Raw genomic sequence first — 23,107 nt, forward strand, 5'->3', positions numbered from 1 at the left:
TCTTTTATTTCGTGATTTAATCGCGAAAAACGCGAAATTAAGTACTAATTAGATAACTCCAGTGACCGATCGAGAGAGTTGTCTTAATGGTGACAGAAGAGTGCAAACTATAAAGCGGTCGCTGCCTTTTTCTCAAAGATTAATGCCGAGGAGGGGCCTATTGCAGAAAGTGCGGATATTCATTCTGATCTCGAAGTCCGGAGAGGCATCTCTCTTTAATGGAATAACATTGGCGTTCACAATAACTGTGCCCAAGTCCTTTTTGTTTTGTACATATAGCAAGCGTGCATTTGCTGAACTAACTCAAGCAAATTTACAGGCTGTTGTCTGTTTTTGATGGGTATAGACGAACAAAGGTTTACAAATTGTACCAGTAACTTTATTCAGTAACTTTATAATTCTGGTTTGCCGTTAAGGACGGTGCATACTTTTGTTACTGCGCAGACGTTCTGCACATCAAAAGATACTCGGGTTTCCTATGGGTGGTGCCTGCTAACACAGGGATATTTTTGCGCAGTTTTAAACTATGTGGAGAAAGCAGGAATGAGCAAGTGCTTTCGGTATACAAAAAGAAAATTGGAGGTAACCATGCATTTTTCAGTGATAATAAAGCTTCAATTTGGAAAAAAAATGCCATACAAATACATTGCTTTGTATTTCACTGCTTTTTAGAATAATTGCTGCTTTATTATCTCTAAAAAATGTGTGGTTACCCCCAATTTTCTTTTTGGATCTCAATAGCCCTTGCTAAGATCTGCTTTTTCCGCATAGTCGTTAACCGAGCAAAAATATTTCGGTATTAGTAGGCACCGTCCTTAAGGCTATAAAACTTTTGAGCTTTACCAAAATACCATTTTCCCATAAGGCTGGTGTTCACTAGGACGTAAGCATAAGCAGAAACTTGCGACATAAGCATAAGCACAAGAAAAACGAACACGTTCAGTCTTCTTGTGCTTATGTTTATGTCACAGTTTTCACTAATGAGAACAGGGGCGACATATATAAGCATTTATAAGCACAAGGCAGTCAACTGTTTCGTCCGCCATTTTGCTTGACATCGAGGGAAGCCCGTATCGAGAATTAAGTCAAGAAATGGTTTTCTGCGCGTGCGTCTGTCCTTGTGCTTATGTAGTTAAATGTAGCAATTGTTTCTCACTTGCTTATCTTTATGCTTATGTCTTATTGAAAACCAGCCTTAAAGAAACTGAACTCCCACACTGTATATCACTACAAATGAATCTCCCAGCGAAAAAAGTTGCAGCCACTCTTTAACCTCTTTTTCTCGGCGCTCAAATTCAGACTTGACCTGCCATGATTTAGAGAACACTTAAAGAAAGCTCTTCCCTGGTTTGGCCCTGGATTGATCACTGATCTTCGTCTGGTGCGTCGGCCGCAGTGGCACAGTGGTGGTGTGACACTACCGCCATTAAAACAAGCCAGAGGGCCAGTGATTTGGGGCGTCAACTTCAATTTTCCACCAGGGGGTGGTGGGGGGAGATTTTATTTTCCCCTTAGGGGTAGTGCGACTGAAACTGTTGTTGTATTGTTGTTGGCTGTTTGTGTTAAGTTTCCTCGTGGTAATGAATGACATGTTGCGAGGTTAGCATTCATGTTAAGTCCCTGTTCTTGTTGTTGTCTTCTTGTGAGAGAAGTTTGAGAGGGAGAGGTCCGGACAAACCTCATTTGTTACAAGAAATTAGCACAAGATTTAGTGAAGAAAATAGAAATTTTGCCTTCACTACACAACCGAACACACACAAACTTGTGAGGCAATGGGCGCATCGGTCAGCCAGCCCATGGTTTTATTGACGCATCAATACAAAATACAAGCTGTTACAAGCACCATAGCCGGACACGTAAACCCGAAAACCCCGTAGGGAAAATAGGGACCGTGTACCCCCGACCAATGCTATGGCGCAACCTTTGGGGTTTTAAGGTCAAGAAATTACAATAAAACACCAAATAAGAAACTGAATAACAATTTATGGTGTGGCGAAATAACAATAAAACACTGAAAACAGAAAATACAAACTGAAATCAAACAAACTGATGCAACGCCGATGGAGGCTGACCGTAGAATGACACAAGTTACACAACGGACTCTATTTCAAATCCCCTAACCATGAAACCTCACGCGCTACACTAGCACCCAGTTCTCTGTTCCGTGTCGGCAAAATATTAATTTATGCCAATGCTTATCACAAATTACATTTACGGCCGAACGCCAAGCGTACGCTCTTATCGAGTGTCCGAAATTTGCCTACAAGGTAAATGTTGGAACATACGAGTCTTAGTGCACTTTCCATTTGTCAGAACTGGCCTGCCAGATCGTCCAGCCTGGGATGAGGGAGAGGGATGGTGCTGAAAAATCTTTAAAAATAATCACTTCGAAAATGGTACGCGCTTTTTTGAGGGAATTCGAAGGACTAGGATAACACTTATCCTTCAAGTTGGTACTTTCCGTTTATGAACTGACCGCTCTTGCCGGCCAGTTCTGGCAAATGGAAAGCGCCCTTAGTTACAATTGGTTGCACACTCCCTGTCAGTTCTGCTGAAACTGAGGGATTTTTTCCGGTTTACGAAGAATCATGTCGTATCTCAAAAGCCAGGACGTCCGTAAAGCCACTGTCACGTCAGCACTTGCTTTGGTGCAAACATCATCGCGGAGTTGAATTACCAAAATTACTATGATGATTCAAATGTTGCTTAGCCTAAAGAGGGAAACAGAGGACAAAGTTCTCCGAGCACATAAAACTAAAAACATTTCATTTTCATTGTTGCATATCACAGGCCTTCAACGAATATCACAGCACATACCCCGAGTATCATGTTTCCAACACTCTAGTTTCCGCATATTTTGTTACTCTCGTGGCCCGAGTGGTTTTACAGTCTTTCTTTTCCACCTTCACTGGCATGTAAATTTGCGTGAACAAGATTACAGTCCTCGTCGATCCTTGGGTAGATGTGTGGTTTCATAACACTACAATTCGTATCACGATACGGTAGTTGCTGCAAGTTGTCGCCACTGTTTGTTGTGACGTCCATGTAGTGGGGAATCCCCTAGGTTCCACACTGAGTATTCTGTCATAGCACAAGTTGATCGAATATTCGGTTTTAAATGGGTTTCTTTTATTACACAGTCAGCCAATCAGGTCCACTTGCGTTGAGATTAAAAATTACTCCACACAAACAAAGTAAATAGATCTGCGAGGAACAAGTGATCCACTTATATTGGCGCCTTTTAGCATCGAGATACAAGCGGTAATTATAAGCGCCAAGGTCAAGTACATTTCTCTTTTTAAAAAGCGAGTTGCCATAGTCACGCGATTTGTCATAGCCGCGCGATGTGTCAGCGCTTCAGCGCACGTGCAGAAACCAATCAGGCTTCTTGAAGGTTATTGATAGCATGACGTAAAATCTGCTGGCATGCCAGTGTTTTTGTCCCTTAAGTTTAGCATCAATTTCATAAACTTACAGAGACATGCTATCGCGCGAGGAGTTTATCTGGGCGGCTTTTTTTGGTGCTATTGGTGGCATTATTACAGTGCTGTGTTTGGATCCTACGTGGATAACTGAAAAGGCAGGTGGTACAGGGGCTGAAAGCGCCCTACATCACTTCCAAGAGCTAGACGAAAAATTAATCTGGGCTGCTGTTTTTGGTGCTATTGGTGGCATTATTACAGTGCTGTGTTTAAATGCTGTGTGCAAGGCTGAACGAGCAGAAGGAGAAATAGAGATTCAATATGAACATCCCCGGAACTTCAGGCAACCTGAAGAGAATGATGAGAGATTTTGCGCAACAAGAGGCGATCATGATCGGCTTGTGCTGAATTAATCATGGTACGTGTGCTCGATATATCTGAAGAGTATATTGAAATCAAATCGTTAAAGTATTTTAGTTATATATTAGTATTTGCCATGTGTGTGTGTGTGTGTTTGGGAGGAGTGGGAGCTCCTTCATAATTTAGAACTACATCTATCCGTTTCACTGAGTTTATATTTTAATTTTCAGGGCAATGGATTAAAATCCTGTTTCTCCAGATCTTATCAGAGCACAGACAGGTCAGCTGACGTCTAAAGATCTGAATTTGAGTGAACTACTGCGCTTGACAATATTATATAAGTGCATGACTGGAACTTAAACATTGTATGTGTTAGTAATTATTTCTTAATTGTAAGTATATGGACTCCATCGCAAAAACCTCAGTAACATTTCCTTCTGGTGATTCGAAGTGATCGTACCGGTGACTGTTATTTTTAGCTTAATTGAGGTTAATTTATTCTGTGTACAGAGTAATTTAAGCGAAACGGCCATGACCTTTGAATAATGCATCAGTCATTTCAAGCAGTGACCCCTCCCCCCCGACGTTAGGATTTGTGAAAACAAACCGGAAAATGCCCCATGGCCGGGACAACCGAGCCGTTCAATTGCCCCGAGGTAGAATTAATTAATTTCCTCGTTTCTGGGCTTACCTTCATAATTTGTAATTTAAGTTAATTCAGTCCAAACTCTCCTCAAATCAGTCTCATTTCTCATTCTCGTTCCAGTGACCGTTCGGTCTATGGATCTACCATGTCAGCCCTTTCACAGAAAGGAAGTGAGAGTGCTATGACGTAAAAATTGCGAGGCTTTCAAATGCCCTAGGGTTGACTAATGACTGATCCCCGGGACGGACAATGTTGAAAAATGCCCCGGCCAATGAAGCCGGGAGGGGGGAGGGATGGGCAATGCTGGAATTAACTGAGGCATAAGAAAGAACCTGTAAACCGACCGTCAAACGGGAAACGGCCGCGCTTGAAATGTGACACCGCTTCACTTCAACTGCTTCACACGAAGCATTTGTCGGCACTTTCAATTTTCACTCTCACTGTTGGCTCGTAACAGGATTGTATGCCTTTTGGTTCACAATCTATTTTTTGCAATCCTTAAAGATACGTTGATTTTAAATGTCGCATACTCCGCAGAAAGATTACCTCGTTCATCATTGTAGCCCCTTTGTTATAGTCTACTAAATGAAGTGCCCCGTCTGCCTCAGGCGTCGTATCCCGTTACTTAGGGTAAAAAAACAAAAAAGTGTGAGCGAATCCTTGTTACACAAAGTTTTATCTGTAATCCTGTTTCGCTTATTACAGAGTTAGATTAGTTTTAAAAACTACAAGAGATAACTATTAATTTTTTCTTTTAATTGTTCCTTCCTTCCATTTCAGTCCAAACGCTTTGCTTCAGACCGTGTGCATTTATTTGCATAAGTAACTCCATTCATCAGGACAGAGTCTTGTGAAGTGTATTTTCATGGCAGTATTATTTCACGAGCCACTTTATTAGGCGACGCTGTTTCACTGTTTATTAAACTTTTGAGCTTTACCTTAAGACAAATCAACCATAAAACATTTGACCTTGCAGAGAACTACAAATGAATCTCCCAATGAAAAAAATTACAGCCACTCTTTAACCTCTTTTTGTCGGCGCTCAAATTCAGACTTGACCTGCCATGATTCAGAGAACACGTAAAGAAAGCTCTTCCCTGGTTTGGCCCTGGATTGATCACTGACCTTCGTCTGGTGCGTCGGCCGCAGTGGCACAGTGGTGGTGTGATACTACCGCCATTAAAACAAGCCACAGGACCGGTGACTTGGGGCGTCAACTTCAATTTTCCCACCAAGGGGTGGGGTGAGAAGATTTACTTTCCCCTTAGGAGTAGTGCAGGGAGTAATAAGGCACATTGGGAAGTCCCTGGCTGCAACTTCGCGTCTTCCGAATAAATCCGCGATGATTTATACTCTCTCAGTTTGTGTAATGTGGCCGAACTATCGAGGAGCTAACGTAGTAGGGGCGCCTTTAAAGTTCAGAAAGAGAAAGGAAAATTAATCATCATGCGTTCAGGTTCTCCACAAAACCTTAAATTCGGTCATTTCACGTTGCTGTTTTGCAGAGGACGGCAAAGAAATGTAACAAAGTGTAAAACGCACGTGCAGAGCCAGTGTTTTGCTAATTAAAACTATTATTTTCTGACGTTCTCGTTGACGTCGTCGTCGTCGCTGCTTAAGGTCCCTACTAAATGACATGTTGCGAGGTTAGCATTCTTGTTTAGTCCCAGTTCTTCTTGTTGTTGTCTACTTGTGAGAGACGTTTGATTTACCGGAATCCTAAAAAAAAGGCGTGCTCACCGTTTGAGGTTCAACATTTGATGACTTGCACGGCTGATAAGCTGCTAAACTTTCTCTTTGTCCAATTTAGTAAGTCTGTCTCCGCCGGTTTACAGAAAAATCAAGTTGCAAGAGGAAAAAAACCTTCAGGTTTGAATTTCTTCCTCAAGACTATGTGAAGAAAGGGACTGGTAATACCAGAGATATTCCAGAAATGGGTAATATGCCTCTACCCTTTGCTTTCAGATGATAGATATATACCCCGAGCCGCAGGCGGGTGGTTTTCCTGCCATGTTTTGAGTTATGGGGTAATCTAGGGGTGATCAAGACATTTCTGCGTATGTTATGGCACTGAGTCAAATCTTACCGCTACTCTATCCAGTTCAATCCGATTAAGAAAATAAGTACAGAAATACTTCGTAATGGAAACATATATATAAAAAAACTGTGTTCCTTCGTTGCCTCTATCTCCGGACCATGGTAAGGGAAGCGCATAGCCTCTCATTTTGAACATTGTCAATTATCTCGAAATCTAGTCAGACACTTTATGACAAAACTTTAGGGATTTAAACCACTCAATCTAGACAACTTGTAGGCGAAATTAGAAAAAAAATTCTGTAAGAGCGTTTCCAAGTAAATAATGAATCAATTCAGGGGTGATTTTGTTTATTCCCCCATTATTCACCAATATCTCTGGCAAAATAAAAATTGACACTTTGTCTTTTCTGTTAAAAGGCCTTTCCTCATAGCAAAACATTACAAATGTATATTGAGCTTCATGGGTGTCTCCGATTTTAAGATATTTATCTTTAAAAACAGTTAAAATAAAGCGCAGATGGATGAAAAAGTTCCTACTTTGCATAAATCGAGATATCTTTAAGATACCCTTACCCCATTTTTCTGTTAAATTACGAGCGGTTAGAGTAAGAACTCTTTTCGATATTCACTCAAGTTTTAGGCCCAAGAACCGAAAACCGGTGTTAGATAAGAAGGCTGAATCTTGTTCAAGTTTCAGTCGTTATTCGCTTTCTCCGAACAAGAGTTTTATTCTGTTTGTCCCGTTTTATGTTTTTACTGCTATTCACGTGCTGCGAATATTTATGACTCCGTGAAGCCGTGCACAAGGCAAAATTTACGTATACATAAATATTTGCTCCTGCTTCTAAAGTCTTCCATTGTAAATTTTATCTTTTTCATTGGCTACCGGTGATTTAGGGGAACCCCCTAAATCGATTGATTTTGATTGGATGAGACTTAAGTGCAACGAATTTGCTATAAATATATCAGTCATGCTAGTTCAAGCGGTAGCACTCGGGTATCTTACCTACAGTGAAGTCGTCAATAAATTTTCAGCTAAATATTATCACGATGTTTCCTCATAGAGAAATATTGCGGAGTGCAGTTTGTGTTGTGACAGGGTGTATAATCACGGTAGTGTGCATAAAAGTGTGGCAGATGAAAGTCAGATCAAGGCACAGAGAGAATCGCGGAAACGGTGATAGAGAAGTAGATGGTGATGAAGCGAGGAGATTAGGCGACCAAGGAGGACAGGTTGATGGAGCAGATCCGCATGGTGAGCAGATGGATCGACCAAGAAAAGCACGACTGTCAGATTTTATTAAGAAGTAATAAGTCCAACTTTTTTAATTTTTCATTAATTAGTTTGAGCTCAGAAAAATAAAATTCAATTTCACATGACAAGTTTGATACAAAATGTTTTTAATTTCCAAAACATGGGGGTTGACAAAACTATTGCGGATTCCGATCTCTCGGAGTTTCAGTGACGGATGGATGTGCGTTTTGGTTTCCTTTTTTACCAATCACGGACGTGATACCGCCATCGCAACTGATTAGTTTCATGCACAGCCAGACAGCTTAATACGCCCTTAAGGATCCATATCATGCTAAGCATGATTACTCATGCGGGTAGAATAAGTCGCTATATATTGGCGTTGTGGTTCTCAGTGACAACAAAAGGGCGTAAGGCATCAAAGTAGGTCAGCCAGCTCACCAATCAGCTCAGACATGAGTTATCATTGGCATAAACCGGGTAAAAAGAAATATTACATCTACAGACAATTTAATACACAAATACTTTTAATTTTGTTCCAGCAGTCATGGACAGACGATAAGCAGTCGCTGCCGCTTCTACGTTTGCTTTTTGAGAGCTGTGTTTCTTAAGACATTGAACCTTAGATTTTACTGTGGACAGCACTTCAACACAACATGCATTTAGAGGTCTAATAATGAGATGAACATTGTTTGTAGCGTTTTTTTGTAACAAAGTCAAGCCCTTTCCGGGTCACAATATATTAAGAAAAATACCTCTAACGCTATGACCGCGATATTTGCCCCAAAATATAACAAAAACTAACTCTCTGAAACAGTTAATTAGAAGTAATAGAGGAATGTAAACGCATTCTTAGGAACCCGCAACCCAATTGCTAATGGATGTCAGGTGATTAATTTTATCATAAGTTCATTTGTACTGAAGCGTGATGTATAACTTACGTCAGGTCTGCCGTCATGTAGCAAGTCAATTATGATCAAATATCACGTGAAAGAATCCGTATCAAGAGGGAACAATGTGTACATGTAGAGCAATTATGTTGAAATGTACGCCTACATCCTTGTCGGCTCCAAGTTTGCAGATTTAAGACAAGGTTGGTTCCACACGTCACGAACAAGATTTCCTGTACAAGTTGTTTTGATATATACCACGTACCAATTATTAGAAGACTCTGCGACTAAGAAATGGTAACATCCACATCACGTGTGCATAAACTGTTTACTAAGGTAATAAACACTGCATCCTAGTTTTTTTTTTTGGGGGGGGGGGGGGGGGACACGACCCGAATAGCTTTTTATTTTAGCAAGTTTGATACACATGAGAAAAACTTTGAAAAACATTGCGCAATCCATCTCCATTATGACCTAGACCTTCTGTTGACGTTCTCAAAATTCGTTTTCATATATAGAGTCCAGTGAGTTAGGCACTATGAAGTCGGCTTGTGGTTTAAGTCAGGTTTTTAGGGCTTTCTCCTAATGCATAGTGACTTAACATCGATCGAACTCGGAAAATAGATTACTTTGAAGAGAAAAACACAAATACCTTATTGGTACTTAATTTCGCGATTTTGGCGAGACAGCATTTCGAGGGGTTTTATTTTCGCGATTTCAATAGGCAGGACATTAAATTCCGCGATTTCAAAGTCTGAACTTTTTAAAATTTCTAGATAAACTGGAACAAGCAAAACGCATATTTAAAATTTTTTTTAAGGTAAACTGGAACAAACAAAGCACATATTTGAAAATTGAAAATGAAAAATTGAAAATTTTACGCATTGTCCCAGTTAATAATTTGTGTATTTGTCGATACATATCCTGTATATGTTGTTGTTAGTACATTTTTTCTGTGATTTGAATAAGTTTCTATATGGTTATTAAATTTCGCGATTTTTTTGCAATCGAGAAAAACCCGCGAGATTAAGTACCAATAAGGTAAAGGCAACTACAGCGACCGACCGACGTAGTTGTCCTAATGGCGACAATAGAGTACAAACAATTAATAAAGCGGACGCTACTTTTCTTCTCAAAGATTAATGCCGAGGAGGGACGTATTGCAGAAAATGCGGATATTCATCCGGATGCGGATCTCGAAGTCCGGGAGAGGCATCTCTTTTTTCAAGAATAACATTCGCGTTCACAATAACTGAGCGCAAATGCTTTTTGCTTTACATATAGCAAGCTTGCATTTATATGCTGAACTAACTCAAGCAAATTTACAAGCTGTTGTCTGCTTTTGACGGGTATAAAAGAACAACGGTTTACAAATTGTACCAGTCACTTTATTAGATAATGCTGGTTTGCCGTTAAGTCTATATAACTTTTGACCTTTACCAAAATACAATTTTTCCATAAAGGCTAGTGTTCACTAGGACATAAGCATAGGCACAAGAAAAACGAACACGTTCATTCTTCTTGTGTTTGTGCTTATGTTTATGTCACAGTTTTCACTAATGAGAACAGGGGCGACATATACAGCTGTTTTGACAAAGATTGATCAAAAAAAAAAAAAAAAAAGCATAAGAGCGTACGCAACAATGCCGAAAGGTAGTCTGGGAAATAACCAATAAATTTTAATAAAAGCTCAGAATCCATATTGCCTCGACCGTAAAGCGAGACTCCTCGCGGCATTAATCTTTGAGAAGAAAAGTAGCGACCGCTTTATAGTTTTCACTCTACTGTCACCATTAAGACAACTCTCTCGGTCGGCCGTTGTAGTTACCTTATTGGTTCTTAAAATTTGCTTTAGAGCCTCGACCGTACAGCGAAGACTTGAGATGGGGGGCAATATGGATTCTGGGCTGTTATTGAAATTTATTGGGTATATCCCGGACTACCTTTCGGCATTGTCGTGTACGCTTTTACCCTTTTTTCGGACAACCTTTGTCGAAACAGCTGTATACAGCTATTTCGATAAAGGTTGTCCAAAAAAGCGTTAAAGCGTACACAACAATGCCGAAAGGTTGTCCGGGATATACCCAATGAATTCCAATAAAAGCTCAGAATCCATAACGTCTCGGCCATACAGCGAAGACTTGAGATGGCGGGCAATATGGATTCTGAGCTTTTATTGAAATTTATTGGGTTTTTCCCAGACCACCTTTCGGCATTATCGCGTACGCTTTTACGCTTTTTTGGACAACCTTTGTCGAAACAGCTTTAAGCATAAGCACAAGGCAGTCAACCGTTTCATCCGCCATTTTGTTTGACATTGAGGGGAGCTGGTATCGAGAATTCCTGTCAAGAAATGGTTTTCTGCGCGTGCGCCTGTCCTTGTGGTTATGTAGTTATTGTAGCTAGTGTTCTCACTTGCTTATCTTTATGCTTATGTCCTATTGAAAACCAGCCTTAAAGAAACTAAACTCGTACGCTGTACATCACTACAAATGAATCTCCCAGCGAAAAAAGTTGCAGCCACTCTTTGACCTCTTTTTCTCGGCGCTCAAATTCAGAGTTGACCTGCCATGATTCAGAGAACACGTATAGAAAGCTCTTCCCTGGTTTGGCCCTGGATTGATCACTGACCTTCGTCTGGTGCGTCGGCCGCAGTGGCACAGTGGTGGTGTGATACTACCGCCATTAAAGCAAGCCACAGGACCGGTGACTTGGGGCGTCAACTTCATTTTTCCACCAAGGGGTGGGGTGAGAAGATTTAGTTTCCCCTTAGGGGTAGTGCAGGGAGTAATAAGGCGCATTGGGAAGTTTCTGGCTGCAACTAAAACTGTTGTTGTATTGTTGTTGGCAGTTTGTGTTAAGTTTCTTGGAGTTACTGAATCACATGTTGCGAGGTTAGCATTCATGTCTAGTCCCTTTCCTTGTTGTTGTCTACTTGTGAGAGAAGTTTGATTTACCGGAACTCTGAACAAGGGCGTAGTGACCGTTTGAGGTTCAATATTCGATGACTTGCACGGCTGATAAGCTGCTAAACGTTCTCTTTGTCCAATTCCGATTGACATTTGGCAACTGCGACTTGATGAAGGCGTGTCTTGGTTATAGCGCACTGTCTGCTTAACAAGGCCTCTTTTCATAAGAAGCTCCGATACACAAGCCTTGGGTGTTTCACTTTGCAAGTCGCTAGCATGAGCTGATTCTTTAGCTCTTTTGTTGAAACTTGATAAACTTGTAGTGGGACTTAAGAGACTTTTAGAAATTCTGTTGGGCGTGGCGGTAGATACAGCACACCCCATTACAGACACATTTGTTGAGGCCAAGCTATCAATACTTTGCGTTGCTCTCCTTTTAAGATTTGCCACGTCTCGAATATTTCTATCAGGTTTAGCTTTGTTTTCCTCGATTCCGAGAAGAAGTTCTTTTCGTTTTATCTTTGTCATTTTATCGCACGGATCAGTAGTTGCCGATCCCGTAATTTTAAATTTTTCAGCTGAGTTCTGTTCCACGCCAAGTCCGCTATCAATCCCTGCCTTCGTTTTGCTAAAGTTTAATCTTCCGCAAAAAAGTTTCTCCTCAGTTGTAGACGGTACAACCTGAACCTTAGTTTGCGATCCTGGGATGTCATTTTGTGCGAAATAATGATTCGTGTGACCTCTTTTCATCACAACATCCCACAGTTTTTCAACCACCTGAAAGGAAAGAATTCTTACGTAAATTAGCGCTTGGGATAACTCAATAAAAACAATGTCTTTTATCATGATTTTTACCAACAAAAGGTAAGGCAAAGTCACTTTAGAGCATCAGTGTCCAATAGACGAGACAAATTGTTATCGATAACTTTCTAGCTCGCGATAACAAAAAGTTATCGATGACAAAACATCTCGTGTGTGAATAGAGTTATCGATTAAAATTGGTGAAAAAATAAAGTCGTCGACAACAAAGTAGTTTTCCTTTTGGACGAAAAACTACTTTAACGAACGCACCAGTTTGTTATCGACAACTGAGTTTCTCGCGTCTGTGAGTAAGTCATCGATTACTAAAGTCTAATTTTGTAGCGACGTAAATGGTGCACACATCCGCATTACAATCAAATTTCTAGGCTCCTTCTAACATACAAGTTTTTGATCACTCGACTGTTCGTGTGTGGAAACGTATTTTAGAACACTTATTGTCGATTCAATTAAGCTGCCGATTGAAAATTGTAATCGATTACAATTGCATCGTGTGTAGTCTGTCAAAACAACTTTTTGATCTGTACAGACTGTAAAAGTATAAGTCGGTCAGTTAATGATTTGCATCCAACGGCGGCGGATCCAGACCTTCAGGTAAGTGAGGGACGGGGGGGGGGGGGGGTGGGGTTGGGTGTTGACTTAATTTTTTCATGAAACGAAATATCGCACCTCGGACCAACAGTAGAGGGAAGTAAGGGTTTGACGATCGGCACGGTCTGTTGACGGGTCGTTGATTATATGCGACTCTTTAATGGTCGGGGTCTATGAAGGTGATGACCCGTGTGGTCTGACAGACAACCCTCAGATATAGCTCAAGGGCTTTGCATACCTTTAACTGTGAACTTTAACGGCAACGTTTTCCTTCAGCGTTCTATGCATTTAAGGCACCGACCACAAAGTTCTCAAGCGGGACCAAAATCATTGATCGTTTTACATGCACCTCCGCATAAAATGCACTTTATACAAAACAATTTACATTGGTGAGACAAGAGGGAGACTAGGCGGCCGTTTTCAAGAACATCTTCGAGACGCTGAAAGAAAAGGCAAAGATGCATCCAAACGAGTCGCCTGACACTTACATGTACTGCCTAATCATTCTTACAAACACGTGGCAGTCTGTGGCATTTCTCTACATCGTGGTAACAAAGAAACCGAGAGCAAAAATTTGTCTTTCAAATCGTCACACTTAATCCCCACGGAATCAAGGACCACTTTTCATTCGACTAATTTATTCTTGTTTTTCACGTTACCATTCTCCCACGTCCACCAATAGCGAGGCGCCACTACTCACTGTATAAACCATACACAACCCACAATTCTTTGATCCGCTCTGACGATGGACTAACGCTCAAAAAGTCAGCACTTGAATCTCTTTAAGGTGACCAAATTACCTTAAGTTATCAACTCTGCTGATAAAGCCAAACATTCCTTTTCACTCCTCCACCAACGCAGCATTAGTTTCTTGAGAAACTAACCCCCTAACCTAATGGCGTTCCTGTCGTGTGACGATGGCACGGCTCTTTCATCAGATTTTGGATTCGCCTTAGTTGTGGAGACGCGTAGGTAAAGTGGATAGCGCAACGCACTACCGATCAAGCAGTTGGAAGATTGGAGGGTCAGTAATTCGAGACTAGGTTGGGCTCTACCTTACCGTGTTGTTTCTTTCGACAAGAAACTTCTTTACCCAGGGCAGGGTTGTTCGAAAGCCGATTAACCCTAATCCACGATTAAAAGTTAACCGAGGTTTTCATCTCGCTCATTAAAAATGATTTTAAAGGCTCATTTTCTCGCTCATTAAAAATTTTTAGCTAATGGAAAAGAAAAGTCTAAGGCAAAACTAAGGAACAAAAATCTTTTGGACGAATTCTCACCTTTACCCAGGATTAGCTTAATCGGGCTTTGAACAACTGGGGTCAGGGGTATAAATGGTTACCTAACAAACTGCTGGGGATAACCCCAGCAATAGACTAGCGTCCCACCCACGAGAGGGGGTCGTAATACTCCTAGTTTAATACTTTATGCTAAGGTAGGTAAAGTCGTACCCAAGCCTCAATGACCCACACGGCAGAAGCGCTTGACCCAGTTTCTGTAGCATGATTGCTAAGGTCCATGTTTGACGTTCGATTTATCGTATAAAAACAACACAAAACAAACTTAAAATTTTGCGACCACATGGAACTTGACAGCACGTATTTGTGTGGGCAGTTCGACCCCGTTCCCACGCGGCCAAATTTTCAAAAAGAAAAAACTAACAAACAAAAAGTTCCAGACAAGACGCCCATAGCTGTCTACCAAACGGCAAGAGGTTTAACAAAAAAGAAGCAACGTGCGCCTTTTTACGACCATTGGTAATATCGAGACCTTCGTGATTTCTTTTTATACCTTTTTGCTGTTTAAAGAATAGGGAGGTTATATCTTATATGGCAGCGATAATATTTTCGATTTCAAGAGATTCTGAGGAATATTAATTCCACACGACGTTTTGCGTCTGTAATGTGTCACGCCCGAAAGACGTCTGAAATGAACGAGCTACCGTTTTATAGTAGCACTTTCTACCCAACCTATGCATCTGTTGAGAAAAATCCTAAGGCATGGTCTTCAGTGTGCTTTTTTCTCGAACTCGTCTCAATTTTCCAGCTCAGGTAGTCTTTTAGAACCATTACGCCATCATCTCAAATAATTTATTCTAAACTACAAATTGCAAAATAAATTGTAAAGAAGTATATTATTGTGATAATCCAAAGCCATTCTCGTTTAATTGTCCTAGCTTTACAATCTAAGTAGTCACCCCATCAATGGTCTTTGTTATTTGCATCTTGCATCCATCAGAAATCATCCTCCAGGCCAGCCAAGCAGTGTTACGAGCATCATCAAGACCTGAGAATTGAATAAACAAATAAACATGGCTTATCCACATGCAGAATAATTTTGATTATTTTTCTCTATCAAGGGTCAAAACGGAAAACATCCGTTTTCTACAGCGCCTCCAGTTTGACAGTCAGAAACTTCATGAGGTATTGGATACGCCCAGTGTTCCAAATAACTTTCAAAATCAGAGTCAATGAAGAATTTTGAGGGGTCAATAGCTCTGGTTCTCCCCATATCTTCTTACGTTTACCATTCATTTTGTGGGGTCAGGAAGCCAGGCTTCTTGGGTTTTTGACCTGAGACCCCCCTCTTATCTGGAACACTGTCCGCCGCTCATGCACTAAAGCTAAAACCGAGTTTTTAGTATCAGAGTATAGTGTTGAACGCGCTCCATCTCCTAAAGGAATCTTCGTGGCCCGCGATTTTCCTTCTTGGGAGAACGTTTATCACATGGTTAACGGTAGCAAGAAGAAGAAGCAGAAGAAGAAGACCTTCGTGCGAAGATGTATTTCATGGTGACCAATGGCCAGTTTAGTGTCCAAATCAAGGAATTTCCTTGATGGACCTGATGGAGGGTAGACAAGTTGATTAATCGGATTCTGATACCTGAATGTTCTCTGCCAGAGAATTTGATTCCCAGATCTTGCAGGGCACCTGCCAATCCTTGAGGTTTGCGACTGTAAAAGTTCTATTAAAAATAACAATAGTCAGTGGTCCTAGCACTCTCCTGGCTTCCAAACATTTCCGCTTCGGATAGTGGTACAGCTGTAGAGTCTACATGTAACTTCTGCTCAACACTAAGATCAAGATCTATCATCATATCCAACGCACGCTTGCGGAATTTTTGTTAACTATAAGACACTGAGATCTCTGAAGCTGAGATTTTTATTTTTTAATTTCTTATTTTTTTATTTAATTCAATATTTATCCAGGGATATCCAATTTAGCAGAGCTAGTTTACAGCGGTTATCGATAACACGGGACCTATCGCCTTCAAAAAACTCCGATAAAGTTGCGTTTTTGTGGACGTCAATCATAGAAAAGCCGTTGAAATTATTTTGAATTCTAAAAACATTTCAAGGCAACAGAACCAAGAAATTGACAGTTTTATCCGTTGATGGATGATAAACTTAATGAAAGTTGATTTCTAAGCCAGGTTATCTAAAAAAATGGGCATTGTTTGGACGACACCTTATTTTTTTATGAAACATTTGAAATCGCTAGTAGCTACACCTGATAATTAAATCAGCGATGCGTGCAAGTGAGCAAATTATCACGTGCAGTGAAATTGAAATTTTTATTTCAAAAATACCTTTTATTTGCGCTTGATCTGGCTCCAGAATCAATTTAAATAAAGTTTACCTTCTCTTAGCGAGGTAAAATTCATAGTTTCTTGCCGGATTACCTTGGAATCTTGTCAGAATTCAATATAATTTCAACGGCTTTTCTTTGATTGACGTCCACCAAAACGCAACTTTATCCGACTCTTTTGAATGCCGTAGGTCGCATGTTATTGGTAACCGCTGTAAATGGAGCCCTGACACAGCACAAGACAGAAAATTGAAACATAAAAAAACTACATGGAGCTAAGATAATCATTGACGTGACAAGCATTGGGGACCCCTGTGAGTGGGGCCTTGGTTTTACTTCATGGTTCTTTTCCACCCCAAAAACTAAGCCTAATCTTTCTATAAACACTGTTTCACTAACCTTGTATGTTGCTCGTAGATCAATCCAGCTCCTTAGTGCATGTGGCATCCTCAACTGCTTCCGGTAACATTCATTCTTAAGACAATTCCCCAGGTCCCAGTCTTACGGTTAAAATAGAAAATTTGGATAAATTATGAGAGAATGATAAGCATGCTAGAAACGTTCATCCAAGACACCCTTTGAGATGGCACAGTAAAGCCAGATCAAATGTTTATTCAACCCCTGAGGTCATGAGAATACGTAGTAAGGATATGATCACCCAAGGTGAATTTCCTTGATATTTCAATAACTTCTCCCCAGTACAGTTTTTTTTTATAAGAAAGGTATGGGGACAAGATAGGAGAATTTGCTCTTTGATATTAGGGGTTAATGTCAGAAATAGTTCACCAAAAATTAACATAATGTCTGTATATGTAATGTCAGGCAAATAGTTTCGCTTGAATTGAACTATTTCTGACATTGACTTTATTTAATTCTATTACTTCGAACTTGATAATAGCATCATGACAACTCAGAAACGTTATTCGGTTTTATGTTTTATTTTCACTTGCCTATGCATATCTAAGCCTTTACTTGTAAGAAGTTAAGAGAAAATGGTTAAAAATTAAAAATCAAATTCATTATAGCAGGGTTAACAGCTGGTGGCTGGTATGTACCTGGATTGGTGATTTATTCTTCTGTGTAATCAACAGCTGGATGTTATAGGTACCCCTTCATTCTTCCAACTGAGAGGGTAGAGATGGTTTCATATGGTGGGAACACAGCCTAGAGGTCCCTATCACACCTTAAATGATTGCTTTCATTCCACACTGAAAGGCACAGTGAGTGTGGAATGATCTGTGTTTTGTTTCAACACAAATCATGGAGGCACCAACAAACCCTTACTCGCCACCAAGTGATTAGCATACTTCAGAGCGGTTAACATTAAATATTAACCGCTCTGAAGTATAAATTTTATTAGGGCAATGGAGAGAGGTTTCTCTTCCATTTACAAAAGTGTCGCATTTTTCCCCATTCTGCAAAGCATTGCATGATATCCTAAATAAGGCTTGTGATGGAAAATACAAGCCAGCTATTAAATAAATAGAGGATATTACATCACCGTGCGGAGATGTGAAATTTCTCTTCAAGTGTTGAAAAATATTTCATGAGTGAGCTGGCAAACAAGCGAAATATTTTTCAACATGTCAGAAGAGAAACTTTGTATCTCTAAGCAGCCATGTAATGTTGTTTATTTAACACAGTCGAACCTCCCGTAAGCGACCACCCATAATGTCAAGGATATGTGGTCGCTTACGGGAGGTGGTCGCTTACCAGAGGTCAGACCACAAAGGGGGGGGGGGGGGAGGTCTAAATTCCGGGTAATTTACATGCATGATGGTAATTGCAGACACCTAACGGCTTTTGCCCTTGCTTATCGAAACCCTAAGTAAAAGCTTTTCTTTAGACTGCCTAACACAAGCGTAACACATCAACAACTTTGGCGTTTGTTTGTTTGTTTTTTTGTTTGTTACATAATCCAGTTGACGTTCTTTATCGCCACAATTTTTCTGTTGAATAATACAAGGTTGAGAGAGTCATCACCGGTCGTGCATGTACATGCATGCTATTTACCAGATAAGAGAGCTTTTTTCCTGTAAGGGATTCAACCTGATTAAAGTTTATTTCAGTGTACCATAGTGCATGTATATGTTATCATTTGTTTCAATGTTGGGAGACACTTCCGGTTGCTCCGGCTGTGGGATTTTTAGTAATACGGCATCCGCTGTAATGATGGGGGCCGATATGTTAGTCAATTTCCACCCGTGAGAGAAACAGCAGATTGTGCCGTGTCAAGTGGTCGCCTACAGGAGGTTAAAAACAATAGAAAATTTTAAACAATCATCTCTAAGAGTGGTCGCTTACGGGAGGTGGTCGCTTACGAGAGGTGGTCGCCTACGAGAGGTTCCATCTATAGTGATTTGACTTGAAAACTTTTGGTATTTTGGAAAAGTGGTCGCTTATGAGAGGTGGTCGCTTACGAGAGGTGGTCGCAAAGGGAGGTTCGACTGTATAAACATCAATGAGATACCAAATCATTGCAAAAGGTGCGATTTATTATGTAACCTTAGCAACGGTGATCTTTTCACATGTGAAGATAAAATCTTATTTTCAAATGTGAAGAATGATATCATGTTTTTGCGTGAAAGCTCACCTGGTATTTAATTGGTGTTTATATATAGTAATGTACGATAAGTTGTAATTTGGGACTATTGCTTTATAGAAGTGAGGAATTTAATTACCTGACCATGTAACAAATGTGCACCATTTGACTGAATGATCCTTGTGTGGTTCGTGATCTTTCTTCTGCTGCACCTGATCACAAGGAAATTTAAAACAATTGTTATCTCTCATCTCCTGTAACCAGCGTCCAAACAGCATCAGACATGTGCCAACTGGAACAGCTTCATCCACTTGAGTCTAAAGAACAGAAAAAAAAAATTAGTAGGGTGCATTCCCAGATTGGTCTGACCCATAGGATTCTGATTTCAAATTTTCTGATGAGCATTCTGCCTTTTCCACATGGGAATCTACCCCCACCCCCCCCCCCCCTTCTCCCCACCCCCAATGGCTCTAGCTTACATGTATTTGGCCCATTCTACAGAGACAAACAAATCCTGATGTGCATTAAACTATTAATTTAAATGATGGTTGTGAAGAACCCTTGAAGATTTGATTTTCATGCCTTATTGATCTTAAGTTTATTACCAGGGTTTGAAGTATGAATTAAGGACTTTTTTATCCTTTGTGTGCAACCGTAAATGATACTTTGATGGCTAAAAAGGTTGCGTGATACCAAAATCCATAATTTACACTGGTAAGAGAGACAAATGAACATCCCTGCCCCTCTCATAAGAAAGTTTGAGATAAATGTTATCAAATGAATGTAAGTCTTGTCTAAACATCAAATCACATGTAAAAGAATAAAAATAACCAAAGATAACCTAACAATTTATCAACCTGAATTTTTGTAAAGGTGGCCTGTTAAAACTTTCAAGAGCACTTTCCATTAACCCCAAATCACAGATTTCATGGCCCGTAAAAAGCTTAACAGAATAACTATGCAAAAAAGAAAAAGGGAGAAAGACTATAATAATTTTATTGCACCCTTTTATTTTTTTATTCATTTGGCAATTTTGGAGATGTCAAAGAACCAATGAATTGGCCCATTGTCAAAAATCTAGGTACATAATTATTATGCAACACCGAAAACAAAGATAGAAACCATTAAATTAAGGTGCTTGACTCATATCATATTGTTAAGAATTATGGCCTAAAGCACAATGAAGCTGCTGCCCTTGCATGATTCCAATCTCAGTTTACCAGCCGCTATATGCCTACAACAAGAAGCAATTTCTTGTCCCAAAATAAAGCTGCTTAGCATTGTTAAAAATTACCCTCCTTTTGTTATTAGGGGGAAGGGGTGGGGCTAAGGGGGGGGGGGGGGAGGGTTGTAGGGTCCAATCCAAAACACCCAGCTTCTATGGGAGGGGTATGGATAGTTTCTGGAAAAACAAAATTTGAATTCATTTGATTTGTACTTGTCTAATATTCTGTGATACCTGGGTAATGCCTGTCAGCTCAGTGCAGAACACACTCAGTCTCCTGTGCTCAGTAGGTTGAACAAACATGTGAAATTCGGATTCCAGTTCTCCAGTGGAAGTATTGAGAAGGACTGCTGGAAATTCAACTGTTCAAATCAAAGATCAATTTTAGAAGTCATTAATGATGATTATTGGACTAATGTGTTTGTCAACTCTTAATTGAGTGCGTGTAGGGCCCAGCTTGTAAATTATGAGAGCATAAAAGTTTTGCTGATTCACCCGAGGTTAACTGATCAATTTGCGTAGGTGTATATATATGGATTGTGTTGGTTGTTAGTTCTCATTCTTAAAATGTTTAAAAGGGTTTATTTTTTTCACAGAGTTCTCCAGTTTCATTCAGTCTTAAACTTCAACACTTCGTTTTTGAAACTCTTACATGATCCTGAATCCGAGGGCTGATTATTTACAAGTCACTTGTAAGAGGCTAGACATTTATCTAAATGTAGGCAGATGAGTTGAATGGCTGTTGTTTAAGTGGATCATGTATCTTATAGGTTGCCTCAATCAACATATAGACACAAATGAGTTGAATGGCTGTTGTTTATTATAAAATTATTATTTTTTCATTTAAGTGGATCATGTCTCTTATGGGGTGTCTCAATCAACATATCGACACAGATGAGTTGAATGGCTGTTGTTTATTATAAGTGGATCATGTATCTTATAGGGTGCCTCAATCAACATATCGACACAGATAAGTTGAATGACTGTTGTTTATTATAAGTGGATCATGTATCTCATAGGGTGCCTCAATCAAAACATGGACACATGACTGATGTGCCACTCAGCTATGGAGTGAGAATTGACCGCTAGTCCACTGATAGGTTTGAGCGTCCACCAATGTCGACCAATGTATCAACTGTGATATTACTACCGGTGGCATATTAGTCAATAGTCAAGTGAGAATCAACGGCTAGCCCACCTTCAATCAATGAACATCTAACAAACATCGCTACCTGATCAACCTTCGACCAACAAGCGATCAATATACACTCGATTGCAAAAACGTTGACACCTAAAAAGCATAAACCGTGAACGATGAGACCCAATGGCTTTATGGGTCAGTAAGTGTACTAAATTTATTTGCATAATATTCTATTCTCATGCGACGGTTGATGACCAAAATTAGTTGCACGTGGTGAATGATGGAAACTGTCCAAGCTTTCCTTAAAGTGTCCAAGTTCGCCAACAAGGGCCAATTTGAGTGGATATACAATTTGCGATTTGCCTAAGTTCAAAACAGGCAATGAACTTAAGCAATATTTGGTAGAAGATTATTCGGAAGAATAAAGTCAGCACTGAATTTTTTATTGCAAAGAATGAGAATGGTTAATTAATGATTATGGAAATGAGGTTATTGTTTATACAGCACCCACAAATCCGTTGGGTCTCATCGTTCATGGTTTATGCTTTTTAGGTGTCAACGTTTTTGCAATCGAGTGTATGTCATTACTTGATCAACAGACTACTGACTGAAAGTCGAGCAAGAGTCTACCTGTTGGCCGTCCATTAATGGCAATCCACCGAAACATTAGCTACATCAGTGTCACTTAATTTTTCCACAGTGATTATTGATTGACAGTCAATGGTCTGTATGGGTAGTAACAACCAACTTGGTCGATATGTCAATCTGAGCAACCTGTAAGATAATGATCTGTTTTAAATTTACCTGTGATCAGTCAGGACAGTCAGTCAACTAAACACAAATATTGTCTAGTTTGTTCTCAGTGGCTCTCCGCTCGTTGATTTATCTGGGCAAAGTAACTACAGAATTGTTGTCTTCAACTTACTTATTTCAGGGCCATAGTTCATTTTCTTGTCTTTCCAACATGTTGACTCAAAGTCAAGAACAATCAGGTATGCAAAACACTGGCCTGAAAAAAAAAGAATACTGGCCTGTGTAATAACGAAAAGGAATTACAATAAAGGCATTTCAAAGCATTGGAAGAATGTTGTTAAAGAGCACGTACAAAGTTTGCTTCCAACCTCTGCAGAATTGATGAGCTTTTAATTTGGAACACTCATAATCCAGAGGGTACGAAAATATATTCTTAGCTGACTCCAGAATTGTAGCAAATTTTATGAATTCAGTCCACTAAAAAAGCTTATCGAGCATGTAGGTTAGCTAACTCACCAGGTTTGACATAATTTTCTTGACCTTTCGTTCGGCATGTAGAAGAAGAAGGTCTTTTCTTGACAAGGCCTAGACTCCTATTAAACAGGTTTAAAGAACCAATTACTTGTTAGTATCTTAAGCTTAACTTAAATCCACTGTTAAACCTTGATTCACTTCCACAAAAATAGCTTAATACATGTCGTTGAAAAACTCTCGCAGGCGCCTACAAGATGTAGCCAGCGATGAGCGAACAAACCTCTTACCTTGCTAATTCCTTTGCGGATACTGCGTTCGATGATAGCTGCTGTAAAGGCTCGTCTTTGGAGGTCATTCTTTAAGCGAAAAGAAAGAACATCTACATGTTCCCAAGCAGAATACAAAAATTTCAGGAAATTAGACCGAATTACGTATTCAAAATTAGCGCAACTGAGAAA

General features: G+C 39.9%; 1 protein-coding gene across 2 annotated transcripts; it reads right to left on the minus strand.

Annotated features, from left to right (window-relative positions):
• Positions 1-186: 186 nt before the first annotated feature.
• Positions 187-23,107, minus strand: LOC146460982 (ERI1 exoribonuclease 2-like). Of its 2 annotated transcripts, XR_014857510.1 has the most exons (10): positions 22,937-23,107; positions 22,692-22,768; positions 22,348-22,431; positions 20,516-20,643; positions 19,196-19,373; positions 16,914-17,014; positions 15,810-15,891; positions 15,124-15,212; positions 11,023-12,293; positions 187-1,151 (listed from the first exon to the last, which is right to left on the minus strand). XR_014857510.1 is itself a non-coding variant. In XM_085087454.1 (9 exons), the coding sequence occupies exons 1-9, from the start codon at positions 23,002-23,004 to the stop codon at positions 11,094-11,096; spliced, it is 2,007 nt and encodes a 668-aa protein (XP_084943580.1). In that variant the 5' UTR covers positions 23,005-23,094; the 3' UTR covers positions 10,993-11,093. The 2 variants fall into 2 exon arrangements, 1 of the variants encoding a protein (XP_084943580.1); XM_085087454.1 differs by lacking the exon at positions 187-1,151 and having other exon boundaries at positions 10,993-12,293; positions 22,937-23,094.

This window comes from Pavona decussata, unplaced genomic scaffold (assembly GCF_977016875.1).
Source record: "Pavona decussata unplaced genomic scaffold, jaPavDecu1.1 SCAFFOLD_202, whole genome shotgun sequence".
Classification (NCBI taxonomy): domain Eukaryota; kingdom Metazoa; phylum Cnidaria; class Anthozoa; order Scleractinia; family Agariciidae; genus Pavona; species Pavona decussata.

Coding starts and splice junctions, on each gene's coding strand:
- LOC146460982 (XM_085087454.1), bottom strand. CDS start 23,004: ATGACCTCCAAAGACGAGCCTTTACAGCAGCTATCATCGAACGCAGTA. Junction 15,892..16,913: donor ATCTACGAGCAACATACAAG/GTTAGTGAAACA, acceptor TATTTTTAATAG/AACTTTTACAGTCGCAAACC. Junction 12,294..15,123: donor TAACAAAGACCATTGATGGG/GTGACTACTTAG, acceptor CTTTCCTTTCAG/GTGGTTGAAAAACTGTGGGA.